This window comes from Bos grunniens, chromosome 13, assembly GCF_055505025.1.
Source record: "Bos grunniens cultivar Pamir isolate PY7600 chromosome 13, Bosgru_T2T1.0, whole genome shotgun sequence".
In the NCBI taxonomy this organism is placed as follows: domain Eukaryota; kingdom Metazoa; phylum Chordata; class Mammalia; order Artiodactyla; family Bovidae; genus Bos; species Bos grunniens.
The window spans coordinates 54,958,424-54,982,109 of NC_141177.1; the positions used below are offsets into that span (position 1 = coordinate 54,958,424).

The window sequence follows — 23,686 nt, forward strand, 5'->3', positions numbered from 1 at the left end:
CTGAGAGAATCAGGTGGGGTCTCTTTGGCAGCAGAAGGGCTTCATCTCCTCCTCTGATAATAGACTGTATATTGCCCAGCAGTTCCTGTGGTCCCCACCAATGTCAGCATGGGGTACTGACACCCCTAAACCGCCATTCCTCCACTGGCTCTGGCGTGCCTTCCATCAGCTCTCTGTGGATGCCAACACATGACCAGGGCCCCAGGGACTCTGCTCTGTGAAGGCCTGGTACTTACTCAGCACAGGGAATAGCTATCCAAAAGATACCCACCTGGCCCATCATCCCTTTCCACCCAGCCACAGTAATGGACAGCCTAGTGTGAGTGGCAAAAAGTTGCAGCCTCATCAAGGCCATCCTGTGCCTATAGGGGACGGGTTTGTGCATCATTGATGAAAACCAGATTCCATGCTGCAGGTCAGGATGCATTGTCTCTCATCTGTCTGACAATGCTGATCAGACAAACGTCCCCTTCCCGAACTATAGCCTTCTGTGCCAAGCAGAGTTCCACACACTGTATATGTTAACTTGGTTATTCCTTTTGGCAGCCCCACGAGGTTGGCATGAGGGTGATCTCCATTTCAGAGACTGAGGAATGAGGCACAAGTTGGTGAATTTCTTGTAGGTTCACACCCAGCTAGCCCCTGGTGAAGCTGGGATAAGACATGAACCTAGGTGGTCCAGCCCCAAAGCCTTCCTCCCATCTTCTCTAAGCCTTGGCACAGTGACCTGGGGAGGACAGAGGCAGGGGAGGCTAGAGGCCTGGCATCAGAATTGCCAGACCAGGCTGGGAAATCAACCCCTTCCCCCACCAATGGGGCGGAGAAAGCTTGTGCATCATCTTAGAGTCTGGAAGAATGAGTGAAAGTCATGTCCATCTTTTCCTTAAACTAGTGACCTCTGAGAAATAAGATGAAGCTTAGTTTGGTCACTGCTGTGTCTCCAGCCCCTGGATTTGTGTGCAGTCTGAACCAGGCAGGCAGGGATTGTCCTTTGGGGACATGAAGAAAGAGAAAGTGGTTCCAGGCCAAAGAGATGGCATGGGCTGGATCTGGAAGCAAGGGTGGCCCTCAGAGGAACAGAACTTAGAAGTCCAGGGCAGTTGAGTCCTGGACTTGGACTGGTCTTGGAATTTCAGGGATGGGGTTAGGGAGGAAGGAGAGCATTTGAGGGGAAAAGAAAAAAACAGGTCTGGTGAGATGAGGCCAGATCTCAGAGGGCTCGTGATCCAGCATTCAAGTATTAGTCTCTCACAAGTGGTAGCAACAGTGTGTAATCAACAAGAGATGTTTTACAACCTCCTCAAGAATCTCCTTCTTGGGCCTTTATTCCCCGAGGCCTTCTGTCCAGATCTGCTCAGGATCCTGCTGTTCTCAGACATCCTCTGTCCAGACTTCTCAGGATTCTCTCTCATGTTGAAACTCCCAACTCACCTTCACTTATGAGAAAGCGCTATTCCTTTTGCCCAGCCCTTTCCAAATAATGATCATAATAATACAACATCAAGTAGCGTGGAATCTCCGTGGATCTTCAAAGACTTTAGTTGTTCTGCTTGCAGCACCAAAGTTGTGTGGAAACAGCTTTTTTGGGTAGAAATCAAAAGCTTGCCTGTAGATGTGCTGTGAATGAGGTGAATATGTGCTAGTAGATGTATTTTGGATTGCATTAGTAGATTGAGATCTTGCTAATCTACTCAAAATGTTGGTCAAGAAAATCATTGTCTTCAGAAGATGCTCTGGCAGCAGTGGGAGCTGAGTGTGATGGCCAGGTCACTCTTCTTTCAGTGTCCAGCTGGTTAGAATGTAATTCAGAAAGCACTGCTGCCTTCCAGGAACCGGACGCCTCACCTGCACTTCTGTTCATGTCTGTTAACCAAACCATAGTATCGTCACTATTCCGTGGTCACTTAGCAGGTGTCTGGGCTTCCCTGGTGGCTCAGCTGGAAAAGAATTCACCTGCAATGCAGGAGACCTGGGTTCGATCCCTGGGTTGGGAAGATCCCCTAGAGAAGGGAACAGCCACTCACTCCAGTATTCTGGCTTGGAGAATTCCATGGACGGTATAGTCCATGGTATCACAAAGAGTCGGACGCAACTGAACGACTTTCATTTTCACTTTCTTTCACTAAGCGGGTGTCTGTGGTGCATAGACAGGGCCCATGCGTGTGGCTTTCCCAGTGTCCTTTTCATCCTATGTAGTTGGCTCTCAGACAGGAGAGTCTGATTGTCACACTCTAGCCCTGGACTGAAATTGCCCCTCTTGGGCCTTGACCTTCTGGATCTTAGACACACCTGTCCGACCTCCATGTCTATAGCTTGTCCTCAGATTGCAGTGTCTTGCTGGAAGAGAAAAAAAGTCCCCTCTTTCCGTACATCCTACAACAGAGCCCTGGCTGGGAGCTCCTCCTCACTGGGATCACATGAGCCCATTAGACGACTGGCTGTCCTCTCCTTTGTCTGTCCCTCATTATCTCAACTTTATGCCCCAAGATTGATAATGAATTTTTTGACCCTCTCACCTGCAGCCCCATCTGGAGAGGATTGAAATGATGGTCCAGAAGGACTCGTGGCTTGATCACACACAGCAGTGGTCTGCAGGGCAGCAGAACTGGGGACTAAAATTGTCCACTTGTTACCAAGTCAGAGCTTGTACTGTTTGCTGCATGACAGTCTAATAAATTGAGAGATGAGTTGTTGGAGCAACGAACAGCCTTTATTCAGCAAGCCAGCAGATCAAAGAGATGGTGGACTCATGTCCAAAAGAACCAGCTTGCTTTAATTAGAATTCAGGCTTCTTTTATACTGAAGGAGATGGGGTGTGGTTGGTTATGGCCAACTTCCTGGTGTTGGAATCCTTTGGTCTTGCAGCTGTCACCATAGTTCTGGTTACAGTGTTGCTATAAAGCTCCAACAAGATAAATGTTCTTCTCTATTTTGCAACTTTTTATCTCTATATGAATAGAAAAGTTATACTTTTAAAGGTCAGAGCCTTGAGAATGGGGTGTCCTGTATATTTCAGACTGTAGGCAGCATTCTTTCAAGCAATGGAATACAAAGGTTAAAGAAAAAGAAACAGATCCAGTATGGAATCAGATTTCTTCTTCCCTGTGACATGCTGGGCCACGGCAGCCCTCTGTTGTCCCCAGCCCTTAGTGCTCCACAGCACCATTACCTCTCTTCCTGCGTTACCAGAGAAAACCCAATTTCCTTTTGCTGGAGGCAGAGAGACCCAGACAGCAGCATCACCACCACCACAATTTGCTTTCCAAAGATCCTCCAGTGAACCACTAACTACACTCATCAAATGCACGCTTGAAGCTCTGAAGAATGCTAGCCTGTTTCAGTTCTTATTACATTGCATTGCCACGTGAATTTGTTTCTGATAAAGACACACATTTAATCATTTTCATCTGGGTTTTATCAGTTCTGACTGTATTCAGCAGCCAAGAACCTCAAGGACACGCCTGTGTGTGTCCTTCTGTACCTCGGAGACTCGTAGTAAAGGCAGAGGTGACATAATTTGCCAGAAGTCATGGAGCAAAGTCAGGATAAGGTTATTCTCCCTGAATCGGGCTTCTGTCTAGTACCTGGTATCTTCTTTCTTTCCATTAGCTTCTTGATTTTAATACAATGTCACTTAAAGACAAAAATAGTAACCATGAGATAAATCAGACAGAGGAAAAATTATAATAAAAAGGACAATATACTTTTCAATTTTTCTTAAAGGTTGTGGGCAGAGGCTCCTCATGCACTTTTACTATGTTATAATATTACAATAGCTTATTATATCTGATATTTCCATAGCACAGGTTAGATGTGGGTAGCAGATGGATGAATATTTTTTAACAGCTTTTAAAAAAAATTAATAATTATTTATTTCTGGCTGTGCTGGGTGTTTGTTGCTGCGTGTGGGCTTTCTCTAGTTGCAGGGAACAGGGACTCTAGTTGCAGAGTTGCGGTGTGTGACATTCTCATTGCGGTGGCTTCTCTTGTGGCCACGGGCTTAGTTGCCTCATGGTGTGTGATCTTCCTGGACCAGGATCGAACCCATGTCCCCTGCCTTGGCAGGTGAATTCTTAACCACTGGACCTCCAAGGAAGTCCCAACGATGAATATTTTAAGCAACTTTTAATTTGTTTACTATCCCTTTCTGTGAGTTTATTTACGGTGGGGTTGACTTTCTCAAGGCTGCTGTGGATGTGCTGTGTTTATCCGTCTCCTGGGTATGACAGCTTCATGATTCTGGAGATTCTGGGATCCTGTGACTTTCTGGTACTTAGGTGAGTCCCTGGTCTTCATTTGTCTGCAGAGGAAACTGAAGGGATGTGACACGTTGAGGTGACCCAGAGAGCAGATGCTCCAACAATGAGTTGCCCTGGGAACTCATCGTCATAAATCTGGAATTTCCTTCTGAGCCACAGAGGGGCCTGGGTCAGAGGGCAGATTGTGAGGTGCTGCTGTCATGCTTCCGGCATCCTCAGGATGCCCCATTCTTTATTGAATTTGTTACAATATTGCTTCTGATTTATGTTTTGGTGTTTTGGCCCTGTGGCATGTGGGATCTTAGTTCCCCAACCAGACATCGAACCCACATCCCTTGCATTGGAAGGCAAAGCGTTAACCACTGAACTGCCAAAGAAGTTCCAATGATAACGTTTTAAAGGATAAGATTTCAGGGTGTTTGGAGGAGTATTGATAGTTTTCCTAAGTGTGCCTTGGAAATGTTAATTCTTTGTTTCATGCAATTCCAATGAGTCTTTAATATTTCTTATTTTATTGCTCCATAAAGTATTATCTCTAGAATGAATGTGAATTGCAACGTGGTGACTTATTAGGCATAGAACAAGTAGTCATGTGCTAGCTGTGAACCTGGCTCTCCTCCCCCTCCCTACACTCCCCCCAGCCCCCAATGTCTTAGTGGTAACAGTTCCAGTATAAATTAATCTCAGGAAATATCATGGTAACATGTGTTAATTTATTTTAATTTTTTAAAAGCATATGTTTTTCTGAATTCAAGATCTGTTACCCTACCGTCTTTGGCACAATATCATTAGTTTTCTATGAAAATATTATTAACGGGGCCTAGGGTTATTTCTTTGTGGTGTGCATAGCATAGTAGACACATTACTTGAGTGACAAGAATAGGGTGGAGCGGACATGCAGGAAATGACTCAGAGAGGGAGAGGGGGCTGTTAGGTGGAGGGAAAGGTGATAATGAGAAGAATATTGAATCTGGGTTTACTTCGTTTTGAATTTGAAGAGAAAATATTCCTAACGGAACATGTTTTCACATGATGAGCTCAGTACCTGGTGCCTCTTCATGTAAAGCTCTTCAAAATCACCCTTTGGGGGAGTTTGTCGTCACTGGTTAGGTAGTTGTTTTTCAGTAACACCCTGCAGAGGGGACCCCTCTGTCATATTGGGACAGACCCCCTCTGCCATCAGGAATATGTCAGGCTCTGGTGGATGGAGGCTCTCAAACACAGATACTTCTAATCCCCTATTTCACATTCTGTGTTCCCCGGACCTCTTCTGGTCACAGTCAAGTTCCCTCCTGCAGGGAGAGAAGGTGGGAGACCTTCAGTCTTAACAGTTCTAATGTCTGTGACCATTGCATTTCTCATTTGTACATTAATTAGTGTGACTTGGTATGTTAAAATCATAGAAAATTGGTACAAATGAGCTTATTTACAAAACAGAAATTGAGTCACAGATGTAGAAAACAAACTTATGGCTACCAAGGGGCGGAGAGAGATAAATTGGGAGATTGGGATTCATGTCTACACACTATTACATGTAAAATAGATAACTAATAAAGACCTACTGTATAGCACAGGGAACTCCATTCGGTGCTCTGTAATGAGCTATATGGGAATGGAGTCTAGAAGAGAGTAGATATATGTATGGCTGATTTTCTTTGCTCTACATTAGAAACTAATACAACATTATAAATCAACCAAACTCTAATTAAAAATTAATTTTAATATCTCACAGGCAATCTAAAATGAATTTGCTGAGAAGGAAACCTCTCAAGCCCCATTTCCTATAGCTGACCTCAAGCAGAGTCCTTCATTTTTCCAGATAAAGTTTCTTTTTCACATTTTTTAACTGAAAAAGAAAGAAAGATGTGAGGTCGTATTTGGGTGGAGGACCACCCATAACCCTACTACCCCAGCACATCAATTATTTTATTTTTGCCTCTTAATTCCCACAATTTTATTGGCTACCTTTATAGTAGACAGTTCATATTCTGCTGTGTTCACTTAAGCTTGTATCATACATGCATTTCTATGTTTGTGCATAATTTTCGTGATTCACTGTATGTCTTAACAGCAAAGTTGGATAAATGGAGCGGACACCTTATTTCCAAAATAACACTATTCTGTGTATCCTTTGGCATCACAGTGCACTTGGCAGGCGTCTGCTTGGTATAGAATTGTTCTGTAACAAGTCGATTCATGGCTGGAGAGGTAGCCAGCTGACATCTGCAAGAAGCCTTGTTCTCCGAAAGGATTTCCTTTGAGGGTAATGCCAGCCCTCCAGTTGTGCCCGAGCAGCTGAAAATGAGAACAAGGAAAGCAGTATTAGTTTGCAATTGTTAGTATTCAGAAGAAAATTTCACTGTGCCTGGGAAGCCAGACAAAGCTACAGATGTCCAGCCGCTCTCTCTCTACACACACCCAGGATGGCAAACCTTTTCTCAGCTGATGATGAAAGCAGGATGCACCAATTTCCCTCCATGTGGAACAACAAACAGGTCTCCTTTTTGAGGAAAAAAAGAGCCACAGCTGTGCTGTCAAAAGAAAGTTGTGCTTTCAAAAACATGATGATTCAAAGTTGAGTTTCTCTTTAGACTCACTTCTCTGTGCAGATTTTTCTCAGAGGCAGTTTGCCTTCCAAAAGAGAAAGTGAAGTTGCTCAGTCATATACAACTCTTTGCAGCCCAATGGGCTGTAGCCCACCAGGCTCCTCCATCCATGGAATTTTCCAGACAAGAATACTGGAGTGGGTTGCCATTTTGTTCTCTGGGGGATCTTCCTGACCCAGGGATCAAACCTGGGTCTCCCGCATTGCAGGCAGATGCTTTACCATCTGAGCCACCAGGGAACCAAATTTCCTATTAGAGTAGGGAGTGTGCTTGTAAATCCCCCAAGATTTAGTTGTGAGATTTTGTTTAAGGGAAGAATGAAGTTGGAAGATCCTTGGGTAGATCTTAACATCTGAATGTACTGCTACTTCTTTAAATGTCTGAGCAGATAAGATGAGATGCAGGGATTGGAATTGTATGTTTCCGATGAAAATGAGACTCAGGTATGAGAGTCTCAGACTTTAGATATGGGTATGAACTCAGGGTCACATCACAGTTTGCAAGTTTGGAAATATTTTGAGAAAAATGGTAAGGCTACCTCTATGGCCGTGAGTAGAACTTTATTTGATATAGTAATGTCTCTTGGATACCAATTTTCCTTGGTTTTTATACAACTTATTAGAATGTGAGTAAGTAACTCAAGAACATGTTTATACCCTTAACCGTTTACAATAAAAAGAAGTTCAAAACTTTGTGTTTTATATGTGGAAAGGACAAACAGAATTTCTTAAAATTCCTTAAAATTGTCCTTAGCTTTGAAGTTGTTGTATAATACAAGGAACTCAACCTGGTGCTGTGTGACAGCCTAGAGGGATAGGATGGGATTGGGGAGGGTGGGAGAGAGGTTCAAGAGAGAGGAGATATAGGTATACTTATGATTGATTCACACTGTTGTATGGCAGAAACCAATACAACATTGTAAAGCAATTATCTGCCAGTTAAAATAAATTTAAAAATTAAAAAATGTTGTCCCCACCCTTCAGAAAATTTTCTCAAACAATATTAATAAAGGTTTTTAAAGGAATTCAAAAATCATATTTACGATGGTTGTAGCACTCGCCTTCCTAGAACTCCCTCTCTGTTGACCTTGAGTTCGTCCTAATAAGAACTCAATTGCTGAAAATCTAAAATGTTATCCAAAATGCCTGTGCAGTTGCTGTCAGCTTCCCTATTGAATCGTGAACATTTTGGGTGTTCTTTTTTGTTAAAAGAATCATTTATACAATTTGGTATGACAGCATATATTTTAGCATAATTTAAAATTATAGTAGCTTTCTTTGATCTTAGATTGGGCAATGATTGAAATGAAGCTGATGGATTTTTTTTTTCAAGCCAAGTTTTTTATTCACTTTGTAAAAGTTTTCCTTTTTAAAAAATTGAGATATAGTTGGCTTATAAGATTATATTCAGGCATGCAGCATAATTTGATATTTGTATATGTTGTTAAGTGATCACCAGAATAAGTCTCGTTAACATCTATATAAGTTTCAAAATTTTTTTCTTGTGATGAGAACTTTTGATATCTGCTGTCTTAGCAACTTTCAAATATACAATATTGTATTATTCACTATAGTCAGCAGACTGTACAGTACATGCCCAAGTCTTATTTATTTTAACTGGAAGCTTGTACTCTTTGACCAGCTTCACCCAGTTTCCACCCCCGACCCCATTCTCCTGTTTCTGGCAACCACCACCATGTTCCCAGTATCTAGCAGTTCATGGCTTTTTGGTTTCATTGGTTTATTTTAGATTCTACACGTAAGTGAAATCATACAGTATTTTTTTCTGTCTTGACTTATTTTACTTAGCAGAATGCTCTACAAGTGTATCCACATTGTCATAAATGGCTACATTTCCTTTCTTATGGCTGAATCATATTCTTATGAATAACTATGAGTGATAATATGACTTGATGGAAGCATGAATAATACTATGACTTGGTTGGCTTCTTTGAAGGAAGGAGAAAGAATTCTCTTGTAGGAATAGACAACAGCTTTGCTCATGCCAGTGGTCAGGGAAGGAGCCAGGTTGGGCAAGGAGAGAGGAGGCTGCCTTCTCCATGTTTCCCGGAGAAAGCGCTCCTGAGAACGTACTGTGATGCCCATGAAGTGAGGCAAGGCTGGAATTAGTCCATGTTCATCTTTCCTTTGGGTCTGCATGACATGGCTGATAGCTGGGGAAAGAGAAGGTGGCTTCAGTGGGGGCTACAGCCATATGTAAAGCCAAAGACTGGAAGGAATCTTGGAGTCTTCTGGTCCAGGCAGCTGTGTTGGGGTGGCTCGTATTCACTTGTGAGCATAGTTGTTATCTTTTCAGGAATTCTGTGCTCCAGTTGTAAAACATAGCCATTATTAACACTAAATTATATAAACTTACAGTTAAATAAGTTATGTTGAAACAAAGTTAATACATACTATAATAACTAAGTAAATCAATTTAACACGTCCTAATTATTTTACTGGCCTTTGCTAGGATCTCCATTCTTGAAGTGGTATGTATTAGGTTTTTCTTGTTTTGTTTCTACTTACTAGATTACTGGTTTATTGTTGTTGTTCTTACCACTGAGATTCTTTACCAGTGAGCCACCTGGAAAGCCCCACTGGTTTATTATAAAAGGATGAAACCCAGGAACAGCCCGATAGAAGAAATGCATAGGGAGGTTATGGGGGAGAGGCATGGAGCTTCCCTGCCCTCTCCCAGCATCATTCTACCTGGAGGTGGTGTGTTTTGTCTCTGTCAGAAACACTCTGCATGTTGTCCTGACAGTTGCTTGAAATCAGACGTGGTGAAGCTTCTTGGAGCAGCAAGAGTCTTTTGGTTAGAATGGTGGCTGTCTAACATCTCCCAGAAAGCTTGATCTTCAGAGGATTTCCTTTGAGGATGATGCCAGGGCTCCAGCAAATGCTACAAATTTGGAAGCATTCTGAAATCTTTTTCCTTCCAGAAAGCTGATTGTTAAACATTTACCATTGCTCCCAGTGGGCCCACCTACTCGTTTTAATAACTGAGATCGGGGTGCAGAGATGAACAGAGGCTTGTTCAAGGTCCTGCAGCCAATAACCAGCATGGTTAAGACTTGACTTGGTCTCCTGCTGCCTGCCAAGATGCTCTTTCTATTGTACAGATATGTTATTGGTGAAAGGCACAAGGGTGAGAGGTCAAGTTCAGCTGTGAGCTTTTATCTCCAGGGTTCCTGTAACATAAGTGATAGCTCTGTAGGGACTAGGGTCATACCTGAGGAGGGGGGATGATTAACACAGAAATCAAGATCAGTTGCCAGTGGGGTGGTCATTTGCTCCCTGTGATCAAATAGGGGAACGAGTTGGGAGGTGGCCCAGACCAGATACTGAACTGTGACCCTAATGCACAGTGACAAAATTGTTGAAGAGTGACTCAAGAAGGAAGAACTATTACCACCTGATATTACGTTACATATGCATTTGCTAGTTTATTTTACATCTCCCCCATAAAGATGTAACCTCCGTGAGAACAGGCACATACCTAGTCTTGTGTGCCGCTATGCACCAGCTCCCAAAATAGTACCTGGCGCATAGAAAATGTTCAATAAATATTTTTGAATGAATGAATGAACCAGTCCTGCCATTTCTTGGCCTTATAGTCTCCAGCTCCCAGGGAAGGTTTTGCCCAGAGGAATGTGCCTGCCGTCATCCAGCATGGGGACCCTCTAACCTTGTGAAAGGCCACTAGACTCTTGGTGACCATCATTTGTCTTTCTTCTTAGATGACGGAGGGCCGTCGATGTCAAGTACATCTTCTTGATGACCGGAAGCTGGAACTCCTAGTTCAGGTAAATGACTCTTGGCTAACTTTCTAAGTTTTTTCTGCGACTGATGCAGTTCAGATATTGATTCAGCTGAAGGGTGGGTGAGAAAATAAATCATTTTAAAATCTCTATTAAAATCTCTGAGAGAAGATTGGGGCACACCTTGGTGTTTTTGTGTGTGTGTGTGTGCAAGCACACGGGCTTGCACGCTATTTTTGTTCGTTCTGCTTCTTTGTACTGGACCCCTAAGGCATTCAAGGCCAGATATAGATCAAACCTATTGTTACAAATCTCTAGAAAAGGAAATTCCACAACTGCCATTAGCTAATCTTTCTGAATGAAAGGAGTTGGCTATAGTATAACCTAGAGAACTCTTGCTACAAGACTGATTTTGTCATCTTCCTTGCTCGAGTTATAGAAAACAGTTTATTATTTTCAAGTCAAGCCTTCATAGGTGTGACAAAGAAGAGCAATCTCCTGACTCAGTCTTCTCTCTAAAGGCTGAGTAATTCCTACTCCCTCCCAGAGGTCATCATTGCCATCACTGTTGATTGTCTATATGTTAGTTGACACATAGGAAATCATTTATCCCCAAAGAACTTATCCATGGCAGAGAAGTCAGAGCAGGCATTAGAATCCAGGCATTAGAATTAGTCCATTAGAAATGGACCCTGGTTTTGTTCAGCTTCAAAAAATAACGTATCATTGTTTTACTCAGAGCCCTAAAGAATGGTGAAATTTCCAAACTTGATTTAAAGAACTTAATTCCAAATCTCTTGTTCACCTCCAACTTTTCTAACCATATTTGCTTAATATTCTCCAGTGTCTATCATATTCTTAGGCTAGTGCTCCTTAACCTCCATCGTATTTGCCCTGGAGATGCTGCTGTTCATCAGTGGGTTGAAACAATGCCCACATGCTCATTCACAAGGGAAAACTATGCTCCCGTGGGGAGATTTACATAGAGGCACTCAAATCTCATGTTCCCGTGTATGTGCTGCTCAGATTTGAAAATGGTCAAACTGCTAACTTCTTAAGAGTGACTACTTTTAATAAGATTTCTGTTTTAAAGGTGTTGCAAATGCAGTGTAGGAAAGAGACAAACTGTGGGAAGAAGCTCAAAACCACAAATAACAGTTCAACTCCTATTCTCATTTTGGTAGATTTCTTTCCAGCACTTTTCATATTTGTATTTCTTACATAGTTGCAATCATGTGTGACTAATTCTCTGTATTTTCTTTTTTCACTTAATGTTGTCTTTCATTAGCCTTTTCCAAGTTACTGAAAATTGTCGTCTTTGTGAATAGCTTCATAAATTCCAGAAATGGATATTCCATTAGTATTGAGTCACTTAACTCATTTAGGTCCATTGAAGGTTTCTTTACAATTTTTCCACTATTACATTTTTACTATTTCTACTAAATGTTGTGATTAATTTATCTACCCTTGTACTGTCCTCCCATGTTTTGGATTATGTCCTTGTTAGACTAGATTCGGAGGACCACAGGCTTATTAAGAGTTGAAACTTTGGCTTGGGTTGGAGGGTGGGGCAGTGGATAAGACTATAAGGTGAGCAAGATCTCTTCAGTTAGCAGCGTCACAAACTGATAAAGCACTTGGAGCTCTAAACGGTTAAGAGTCAACTTGAGCTGCTGAGAGGTGAGTGGTCTGGTGTGTTTTAGACGCTTTTTAACATCAGCTCTTAGAGGCTTAGAAAGCAGCTACCCTCTTAAACAGGAAATGACACCTCAGTGGCAGTGAAATGACAATCGGTTGGCCGATTTGCTCTGGGGAAGTATGGTTGGGGGCATTTGAAGTAGTCTCAAGTCACTGAAAAGAGATGCAGTTATTGATGTGCAGCAGTTTTGGAAAGGGCATTTTCAAATGCCCTTGAATTGGACCAAATAAGAGAAGTTCACACTCTTCCCATCTTCCCACACTTTTCAGAACATGCTTCAAATGTTACTCCCTCTTCCTGGAACACTCCTTCCCATGCCCTCACCTCTGTCCCTGGATAGTTTCTGTTAAGCTTTCAGTTCCCAGATTCGAAGACACTTTTCCCTCTAAGACTTTCCCTGAAAGCCCTTTGTCTGGGTAAAACCCAGTCCCCCAGGTCTGGGTCTTAACCATTACCCAACCAGACTTGTGTCTGCTCACCCACACACAGTAAAGCTGGTTCCTGAAACAAGATTGTGGTGAAGTGAAGTGCAGCATTTACAGCAGGTACTAAGGGCTTCCCTGTGACTCAGCTGGTAAGGAATCCGCCGGCAATGCAGGAGACCTGGCTTCAATCCCTGGGTTCAGAAGATCCCCTGGAGAAGGGAAAGGCTACCCACTCCAGTATTCTGGCCTGGAGAATTCCATGGACTGTATAGTCCATAGGGTTGCAAAGAGCTTGACATGACTGAGCGACTTTCACTCACCAAGATAGTAGTCCAGGCAGCTAATGCTTGACAGACCTGAACACCCCAAGGGCTTTCAGGGAATGGCTTTAAAACACATGGTGAAGTTGTGATCAATGTGTGGACTTTCTTCAGATTGGTTTGTAGTGGGGTAATTGGAAGTCAGCATCATCAGCTTTCCGGTTCCAGCCAGCCTGGGGTCTTTGTGATTTGTGGTCAGCACAGAGTTAACTTCTTCCACCTGGTGAGGGGGTGGGTTAGTATCTACAGAGCAACTCAAAGGCTATGGCTCAGAATATTATCTATGGTCCTTAGGTTCTTGGCATTGTTTAATGGCTGAGCTATTGTTATTTTATCTTGCTTATTTCCCTTGTTTCTGTATTTTCTCACTTCTGTGATTAAATTTACTTTCTGGAATTTGGAGCAGGCTGACGTTCTTCTATAAATAAGAGGCAGGCAGAGGACATGGTCAGTGGGGCGGGGGGGGGGGGTGTCTGTCCTGGGAAGACCCCCTGCTGACAGTCCTGCGCTGTGACATTAACTTTCACCCTTGCCCCTGAGCTTTCCCTCTTACTGTCACAACTCATCACGACTCACTGTCATGGCCTGTTTACTTGGCATTTCCCAGGGCCATCAACAGTGTGAGGGCCGGGTCTGTGTCATGGTCACTGTGTAGCCCCAGCACCCAGCCCAGGGCCTGGCACATAGGTCACTAAATAAATCCTTGTGAATGAAAAAATGGGCAAATCCTAAGATACTCTGGAAGTACCTCCCCAAGGACTATAGAACCAATTGCTTTGAGTTTAGCACCAAAAAAAAAAAAAAAAAGTGGAAGCAACCTAAATGTCCATTGACAAACAAATGGATAAAGATGTTCTACATATATACAAAGGAATGTTAATCAGCCGTAAAAAAGAACAAAATGACGCCATTTGCAGTGAAATGGATGGAGACTGTCATACTGAGTAAAGTAAGTCAGAGAAAGACAAATATCATATGATATCGCTTGTATGTGGAATCTAAAAAAAAAAAAAAAATTACTGATGAACTTATCTACAAAACCAGAAATACACAGATGTGGAAAACAAACTTCTGGTTACCAAAGGGGGAGGGGATAAATTGGATGTTGGGATTGATATATACAAACTACTATATATAAAATGGGTAGCTAATATGGATCCTCCAGTCCTATCACTTCATGGCAAATAGATGGGGAAACAGTGGAAACAGTGTCAGACTTTATTTTTCTGGGCTCCAAAGTCACTGCAGATGGTGACTGCAGCCATGAAATTAAAAGACACTTACTCCTTGGAAGGAAAGTTATGACCAACCTAGACAGTATATTAAAAAGCAGAGACATTACTTTGCCAAGAAAGGTCCATCTAGTCAAGGCTATGGTTTTTCCAGTGGTCATGTATGGATGTGAGAGTTGGACTATAAAGAAAGCTGAGCACTGAAGAATTGATGCTTTTGAACTGTGGTGTTGAAGAAGACTCTTGAGAGTCCCTTGGACTGCAAGGAGATCCAACCAGTTCATCCTAAAGGAGATCAGTCTTGGGTGTTCATTGGAAGGACTGATGTTGAAGCTGAAACCCAGTACTTTGACCACCTGATGGGAAGAGCTGACTCATTGGAAAAGACCCTGATGCTGGAAAGGATTGAGGGCAGGAGAAGAAGGGGACGACAGGGGATAAGATGGTTGGATGGCATTACCGACTCGATGGACGTGGGTTTGGGTGGACTCCAGGAGTTGGTGATGGACAGGGAGGCCTGGCGTGCTGCAGTTCATGGGGTCACAAAGAGTCGGACACAACTGAGTGACTGAACCGAACTGAACTGAACTGAATAAGGATCTACTGTATAGCACAGGAAACTCTACTGAATGAATACTCTGTGATGATCTATATGGGGCTTCCTTAATGGCTTCCAGTTCCAGTTCAGTCTCTCAGTCATGTCCAACTCTTTGCTAAGTCTCTTCAGTCGTGTCCAGCTCTGTGCGACCCCATAGACGGCAGCCCAACAGACTCCCCTGTCCCTGAGATTCTCCAGGCAAGAACACTGGAGTGGGTTGCCCTTTCCTTCTCCAATGCATGAAAGTGAAAAGTGAAAGGGAAGTTGCTCAGTCGTGTCCAACTCTTCGTGACCCCATGGACTGCAGCCCACCAGGCTCCTCCGTTCATGGGATTTTCCAGGCAAGAGTACTGGAGTGGGGTGCCATTGCCTTCTCTGGTCCGACTCTTTGCAACCCCATGAATCGCAGCACACCAGGACTCCCTGTCCATCACCAACTCCTGGAGTTTACTCAAACTCACGTACGTCAAGTCGGTGATGCCATCCAGTCATCTCATCCTCTGGCGTCCCTTTCTCTTCCTGCCCCCAATCCCTGCCAGCATCAGGGTCTTTTCCAATGAGTCAACTCTTCGCATGAGGTGGCCAAAGTATTGGAGTTTCAGCTTTAACATCAGTCCTTCCAATGAACACCCAGGACTGATCTCCTTTAGAATGGACTGGTTGGATCTCCTTGCAGTCTAAGGGACTCTCAAGAGTCTTCTTCAACACCACAGTTCAAATTCATCAATTCTTCAGCACTCAGCTTTCTTCACAGTCCAACTCTCACATCCATATATGACCACTGGAAAAACCATAGCCTTGACTAGACATAACTTTATTGGCAAAGTAGTGTCTCTGCTTTTTAATATGCTGTCTAGGTTGGTCATAACTTTCCTTCCAAGGAGTAAGTGTCTTTTAATTTTATGGCTGCAGTCACCATATGCAGTGATTTTGGAGCCCAGAAAAATAAAGTCTGACACTGTTTCCACTGTTTCCCCATCTATTTGCCATAAAGTGATAGGACTAGATGCCATGATCTTAGTTTTCTGAATGTTGAGCTTTAAGCCAACTTTTTCACTGTCCTCTTTCACCTTCATCAAGAGGCTCTTTAGTTCCTCTTCACTTTCTGCCATAAGGGTGGTGTCATCTGCATATCTGAGTTATTGATATTTCTCCCGGCAATCTTAATTGCAGCTTGTGCTCCTTCCAGCCCAGCATTTCTCATGATGTACTCTGCATATAAGTTAAATAAGCAGCGTGACAATATACAGCCTTGATGTAATCCTTTCCCGATTTGGAACCAGTCTGTTGTTCCATGTCCAGTTCTAACTGTTGCTTCCTGACCTGCATACAGGTTTCTCAGGAGGCAGGTCAGGTGGTCTGGAATTCCCATCTCTTTCAGAATTTTCCACAGTTTATTGTGATCCACATAGTCAAAGGCTTTGGCATAGTCAATAAAGCAGAAATAGATGTTTTTCTGGAACTGTCTTGCTTTTTCGATGATCCAGCATGTGTTGGCAATTTGGTCTCTGGTTCCTCTGCCTTTTCTAAAACCAGCTTGACCATCTGGAAGTTCATGGTTCACATATTGCTGGAGAATTCTCCTGGCTTGGAGAATTTTGAGCATTACTTTACTAGCATGTGAGATGAGTGCAACTGTGCAGTAGCTTGAGCATTCTTTGGCATTGCCTTTCTTTGGGATTGGAATGAAAACTGACCTTTTCCAGTCCTGTGGCCACTGCTGAGTTTCCCAAATTTGCTGGCATATTTAGTGCAGCACTTTTGCAGCATCATCTTTCAGGATTTGAAATAGCTCAACTGGAATTCCATTACCTGCACTAGCTTTGTTTGTAGTGATGCTTTCTAAGGCCCACTTGACTTCACATTCCAGGATGTCTGGCTCTAGGTGAGTGATCACACCATCGTGATTATCTGGGTTGGGAAGATCTTTTTTGTACAGTTCTTCTGTGTATTCTTGCCACCGCTTAAATGGTAAAAAAAAAAAAGAAAATCTGCCTGTGATGCAGGAGACCCAGATTCAATCCCTGTGTTGGGAAAAATCCCTTGGAGATAGGAATGGCAAACCACTCCAATATTCTTGAGAGGAGATTTCCACGGACAGAGGAGTTTGGTGGGCTACAGTCCATTGGGTCATAAAGAGTCAGACACAACTGAGCAGCTAGAACTTTCACTTTCAGTGACCTATATGGGAAAAGAATCTTAAAAAGAATGGATATATGTATAACTGATTTCACTTTGCTGTACAGTGGAAACTAACATATATAATGGTATAAATCTATACTCCAATAAAATTCATTTTAAAAATAAGAAGAAGAAGATGGTTGTTTTGAGACATTAGTCTTCTATCTTCTTGGTCAGCTGGCTTTCCAAATAAAGTTGTAATCCTTGCCTCAGGAAAAAAAAAATGAAGAAGAAATGATTCTAAACTCTCATATATTATTACAATATGAGTTTCAACAGAACTTGGAGAAACAAGGATGGACAAAAGCCAACTTAAATATATGACTTTTCTTTGTATCCTACAAACTACTGTAGCCCAGGATTGTACTCTTTTGACAGGAGCTTTAGGGGATTCCCTATTCTCGAATTCACTGGGACCCATCTCTAAGTTATTAATAGCATATAATATTTTGACTTGGAACCTTTTTTTAAACAGCTTCATAGGCTGAGAACCTTGTAAGTTGTTTAGTCACCAGTATTATGCATATTAAATGCTAAAGTTTTTGCCATTGTTAAGAACAGTTCCAGAATATTTGCAATAAGCTGTAGACTGAGCAGTACCCTTCCTAATCTTTTGATCTGGTGGGGAAGGGTGGATGTTTCCTACGCTGACCTCACAGGGGTTAAAAGATGGAGAGGCAAGTTTTGAGGAAATGGTCATCTTTCACAAAGATTAAAACAGGTTTACACACAAGGATGAAAGAATGAAGGGCATTGATAATAGCAACAGACATGGGACGTCCAGCTTTTCAGCCACTAAAGATTAGGACAAGAGACTCATCCAAGGCTAGACCACAGACCTTCAGAAGCAGCACAGTTTCCAGCCGCAGAAGTGGTAGAACACTGGGCTAACTAAGAATCAAAATGTAACCAGAATTGCTTTGTATCAGAAGGATGCTGGTAATCAGACAACTACAGAGATTATTTCCTGCACCTGTGCAAACCTGGCCACTGTGATGGAAGCATTTCCCTTCTAAGGGTTACAGAGCAAAATGGCCATAATCCCCACATTGAAGGTTTATTACGAAACCCTTTTGAGATTGCCAAGTGGAATCTGCACTTCTAAGTTCCTGATGGTGTTGAGTAAATCCCACATTACGTGTACAGGGGAAAGAACAGAGGTCAAGAATTCACATACAGGAATATTAATATTCAGAAGGCTCATCCCTCAATCCACAGGCAGGTTCCTGTCACCCACGATATGACCACGTGATGCCCTAAGTCACTGAATTGCACTTACGGACAGCTGAAACCATGCTGTGACACAAAGATGTGATTTAGTAACAAGTCAACCCTTCAGCTTTGGTCATCATTGGGTGAACTTTGTCCAGCCACATCGCACTCGCATTCAACAGAGTCAATGGCATTTTCTCCATTGCACCAAATTGTTTCAACCTTTTAGAAACGTACTTGAAAAAGCCTGAATCAAAATACAAGAGGCCACCATCATGGACTTTTCTCAACCAACCTTTTGATACTTCTATAACCAGTCAGGAGGGTGCCATGCTTGTTTTGTATTAAACTGAACTCGCATCTGGCCTTCATATAGTTATTCCTTTAAAATGACTTTCTTCACTTTTTTCTGATCTGAGTGTGTATTTAAGGGAACATTTTGGAAGCAAAGAAAGAGAAATGAGCTTTACTCTTAGTGAGAATCATTTCAATAAGACAGAGAGGAATTTCCTGACAGTGAGGGTCAGTGGGTGGAGGACTGGAAGCTGTTAATGGGAAGATTCCAGGCTCGCTCTTTTGAGTTTCTTAAAAAATACAATAGATTTTCACTAGATTGGAATGGCTGAGGTGTGGTCCTTCCTTTTTAGGGTCTCTTGAGGCTTATGATACTGTGTGAGGGCTTGTCTTAGGAAGACAAGCCAATGAGAGAAAAACAGATATGTACCTTCTACTTCCAGAGATGCCTCGTGTCAAGGTCTTTCCCGGTTCTTTGGATGAGTGGGTATTATGCTCATGGCAGAATTTCCTCCCTTTGATGAGAGAGCACACCAGAGTCTTCTCCATCCCCTGCACAGAGGGAACTGCCCAGTGATGTGGGGTGAATCCTAAGATTACTGTCTCTCTCTTCTCTGACCCTATCTCTAAGTGGCCATTGGCATCATATTTATAACTATTTACTTGCGTTAAAATAGAGGAACGAAGTATCCTGTGATTCTGAGAAATGGAGCAAACTTAAACAAGTCAGTGTGTTTTCAAGAGAATTAAAGATAGTAGCTGGACTATTCTTGTGTATCACATAGTGTCCCTAATCCTGATAAAACCAGTGGGACAGAAACATCAAGGGAGATTTAAAGCTACACTGTGGGGTACAGTTGGAGCCCTTGAAATGTGGCCAGTCCCAATTAAGATGGACTGTGACTGTAAAACAAGCACCAGATTCTGAAGACTTCATTTTTTTTAAATAAAATATCTAATTAATGATTTTCATATCAGTGATTCCATGTTGAAATAATATTGGGCTATGTGAGATGAAAGACAATACATAATTAAAATTAATCTCACCTGTTTCTTGTTCCTTGTTTCATGTGGCTAACTAAAAAACATGAAAATTTCCTATTAGGCTTCCATGATATTTCTGTTGGGCAGCTATCTCTGAAGGATAAAGAGTAGATCATTTAAGCAAGAAAAAAATTATAAACTTAATAGACTTGTTTAAGTTTATCCAAATTTCCTATTGAACGACCTCTATAATAATGATGGCACTTTACAGAGTTTCTCTGGAGCATATCTTATTTAACCTTCACATTAGCTATGTAAATAAGATGCTAACTCAGATGGAGAAACAGAAACTCAGACAGGTTGATTAACTTGCTCAAGGGTCACAGAGTAATATACGCAGCTGGAACACCACTCCTCTGACATTTCAGCCTATTCTCTTTCATTGCACAAGTAAGAAATATATACGATTAATACCAGACTTGTGAGACGGTTTATGGGATACATGGCTCTCATGTTGGCCCCAACACCAGCTTCATAAATGACTAGAATTAAAGACTTAAAGCCTTCTCTCAGGGCTTCCCTGGTGATGCTCAGTGGTAAAGAATCTGCCTGCCAGTGCAGGAGGCACAGGTTCGATCTCTGGTCCAGGAAGATTTCACATGCTGCAGAGCAGCTACGCCCATGTGCCATAGCTAGTGAGCCTGTGCTCTCGAGCCTGGGAGCTGCAGCTACTGAGCCCACGTGCCACAGCTGTAGAGGCCCATGCACCGTAGAGCCTGTCCTGCACAACAGGAGAAAGCACTGTGATGAGAAGCCTGTGTACGGCAGCTAGATAGTAGCCCCCGCTTGCCTCAACTAAAGAAAAGCTCATGAAGCAACAAAGACCCAGCACAGCTACAAATAAATAAATAAAAGTTTAAAAAAACAAACCTCATCTCAGATCGAGAACTGAACTCAGATGGGCTTCCTGGGGTTGTTTTGTTTCTTTGAACTCAGTTTCTAATCAATAAAGTCAAGATACGCAGATTTGACACAGGATTAAGAGTTTCAACATCTTGTCTAAGCCTGAGGGTATCAGGTATGAGAGAACCTTTGCAGCAGATTTAATAATTCTTGGATTCTCATCACTTTCCTCTGCCTGACAAAGATTCTAGTGATACCGGCTTAAAGATAAAGTAAGTTTATATAGCCTCTGAATAAAGCAGCCTTGAAGGCAAAGTAATATTCTTATGTATAATGGGCTTTAAAATGCAACCTGTACATGACTTTTTCAGAAATCTGGAAGTCTGATAGTGTTGCATGGGATAAATGAACAAGCCCTGAGTTTCCTCTGTGTGCAAACACACGTTCATATTCACCCTCAGCCCCCATCCTTAGCTACTTCCATGGTTTATCATGTTCTTCTATAAAAATGCAAAGGATTATTTTCTATCAAAGAAGCCAAGAATTTCCCCAAAACGCACTTTGCCGAGAAAAGAAATACACAGAGTTGATTCCATATCTTCTCAGCCGAGAAGGGTGGTCTGCTTTGCTAGCTGGCCCGTCTACTAAAGCGAGGGCTGGCCGGGCCATCTGCTCCTGTCTGGACTGAAGTCACCAGGAGGTGCAGTCTCAGTCAGGGGTGGGAAGCCCTGTGCAGAGCTGGGAGCAGACCGAGGGCCCTGGGTGTTCTGGACCTTCTGTCTGGGACCTCCCAGGCCCCCAGGCCGCCTCATAAAACAAGAGCCAGCGGGGTCAGGCAGCAGTGCTGTGGGCTGATCTCAGAGTCACTGCGATGGCCATCATCATTTATTAAGCTTCTGGCTGCAAAGCTGGGCATGCGCCCAAATGAGCCAAACAGATGTCTTCCCCGCCCCTGGGGGTGGCTGATAATATTTAACATCTTAAAGGCACATCGTGAAGCAAATAGATGTTAAGGTATAGATCACAGACGGAGGACATAGTGGTATGTAATGGTCACTCTACGTGGAATCAAAATTAGTGGCTTGGAGGAATAAGAAATAGTCCTTAAAGTATACCCTTGGGGGCCACAAGCAGCTCAGCAGTTTCTGCCTCTGGCGAGAGGAGGGAGGGACCTGTACATCCTCTTTTTTGCATGGAGGGCCTTTATGGAAAAGTTGGGGAGCTCTGCTCTGCTTGATAACCAAAGCGAACCCCAGTCTCCCTGTGGGGCTGTGACAGAGGAGTGTCAGGATTCAGCAGGTTGTGCAGTCATCCAGGGGCCACACCCAATACACTCACCCCACCATACAGGCACACACAACTCCAGGAGCAGCCAGCTCAGGGCAAGGAGGAGAGACCAGGTTCCAGGCAGTTGAGGTCCAGGCTCTGGTTCCTTAGCAACATCCCCTTCTTTGCTTCCTTCCCCACCTTACCCTCCTTCCACCCCAGCCCTCCTTTTCTGTAGGCCATTCTCCCTTGATGTTCATTTTAACCGGTTTTTTAAGCATATCACTTGGAATACTTTGAAATGGCCAGTGTTGGCTGATTACGTCCTACTGAAAAGACAGTTTTATGGGGTTCAAACTGTGTGGGGGGCAAGAAAGGGAATTTCAGGAGAGGAAGACAGGGCGACACCTTACCTCCCAGAAATGACCCTCTAGAAAGTTGATTTTTGTGGCTTTGTTTTGTGTGTGTGTGCGCTACTGCTGAGTTGTTTTATTGATCCTTTTACAAAATCATTTCCACAAATTCTCCAAGGTGACCCAAAGCAGTGTTGGTAGAAAGGAGCCTTGGGAGACAGGTGGGGACTGTGGGCTCTCTGGTGTAGCCTTTCTGCCCAAGACAGGTGAGAAAGGTGAGGGGCAGAAACAAGCTTAACACCCAATGCAGGTCAGCAAAATGTGAATAATTGTGTCACTAGGGGAAAGATACACAGAAAACACGTGTGTGTGTGCACCCCCAGCCCAAGAGAGTGTGGAGATGGAGAGAGAGCTGGCCATCTGGAAAGGATGGCTTCACGGGAACCTGGGTATTAACAAATCTGGGTGTTTTCTGTTTTTCACCCACAACTCACATTAATTTTTGGCTCATTGCTCGACTTGAATTGCACTTGCTCATTTCATAAAGCTCTATTATTCATCTTTCCCTGTGCTGCAGAGATGTCAGTGTGCCTCCCTTTGCAGCAGAAGGTCATGTCTAGAGGTGGGCTGGGCGACTTTTTGCACATCCGGGGTATTCTTACTTCTGCAATGGGCTGTGTGTTCTCCACTGGCTGTAACAGCGCCCCTTTCTCTGTGCAGTTATACCAAGGGCACCCCATTCTCCCTTTATAAGGAGCGGGTGCAGGAGGATTTGGAGAGACAGAGCTGTGCATCCTGGCAGCCTCTGCTGCAGCTTGTCCCATCCTGCCCAGAGATGGAGGGGAGGAAGGGAGAAGGGGGAAGAGGTGGTGAAGGGATCAGAGGTCTGGGAAACTCGGCTGCTCTGTGCTCTTCCCTGTCTCTCCCACCCCTGCGGCCCTGCCCCAGAGCCCTTGAATCTCTCTACTTGCCAGTTTGTTCACTTGCCTGGTGAAGAACCGACAATTTAGTTACCAAAGCAACACAGAAGATTTCCAGATCTTGCCAAAGCCCCCATCTCATACATCAAGCCACCTGCTGGGTGCCAGCAGACAGCAGAGATATTGCAGGTTGGGTTCTGAGGACTAGAACATATCAAGTCGCATGGTGTTTTTGTGTCCTAAATTTTATAGATATAAAATTTATGTTTCATTTGCTTTATCTTTTAGGTTTCACACATAAGTGAAAACCTACAGTGTTTTTCTTTCTCTGTCTGACTTACTGCACGACATATAATACTGTGTGGGTCCATCCATGTTGTTGCAAATGGCAACATTTTCATTCTTTTTTATGGCTGAGTAATGTTCCATAGTGTGTGTGTGTGTGTGTGTGTGTGTGTGTGTGCATCACAACTTCTTTACCCATTCATCTGTTGATGGCCACTTAAGTTGCTTCCATTATCTTAGCAATTGTAAGTGATGCTGCTCTGAATATTAGAGTGCATATATTGTTTCAAATTAGTATTTTCATTTTCTTCAGCTATAAGCCCAGGCGAGGAGCTGCTGGGTCACATGGTAGTTCTGGTTTTAGGATTTTGAGGACGCTACTGTTT

The 23,686-nt window shown here is 43.1% G+C and overlaps 1 protein-coding gene across 12 annotated transcripts in view; it reads left to right on the top strand.

The window, feature by feature from the left end:
• Positions 1-23,686, top strand: part of FRMD4A (FERM domain containing 4A) — a 521,947-nt gene that overhangs the window by 286,149 nt on the left and 212,112 nt on the right. For all 12 annotated transcript variants that reach the window (XM_086334274.1, XM_086334272.1, XM_086334273.1 and 9 more), the window contains exon 2: positions 10,608-10,673. In XM_086334274.1, the coding sequence (XP_086190400.1) occupies positions 10,608-10,673 (66 nt within the window). The remainder of the gene's footprint in view (positions 1-10,607; positions 10,674-23,686) is intronic.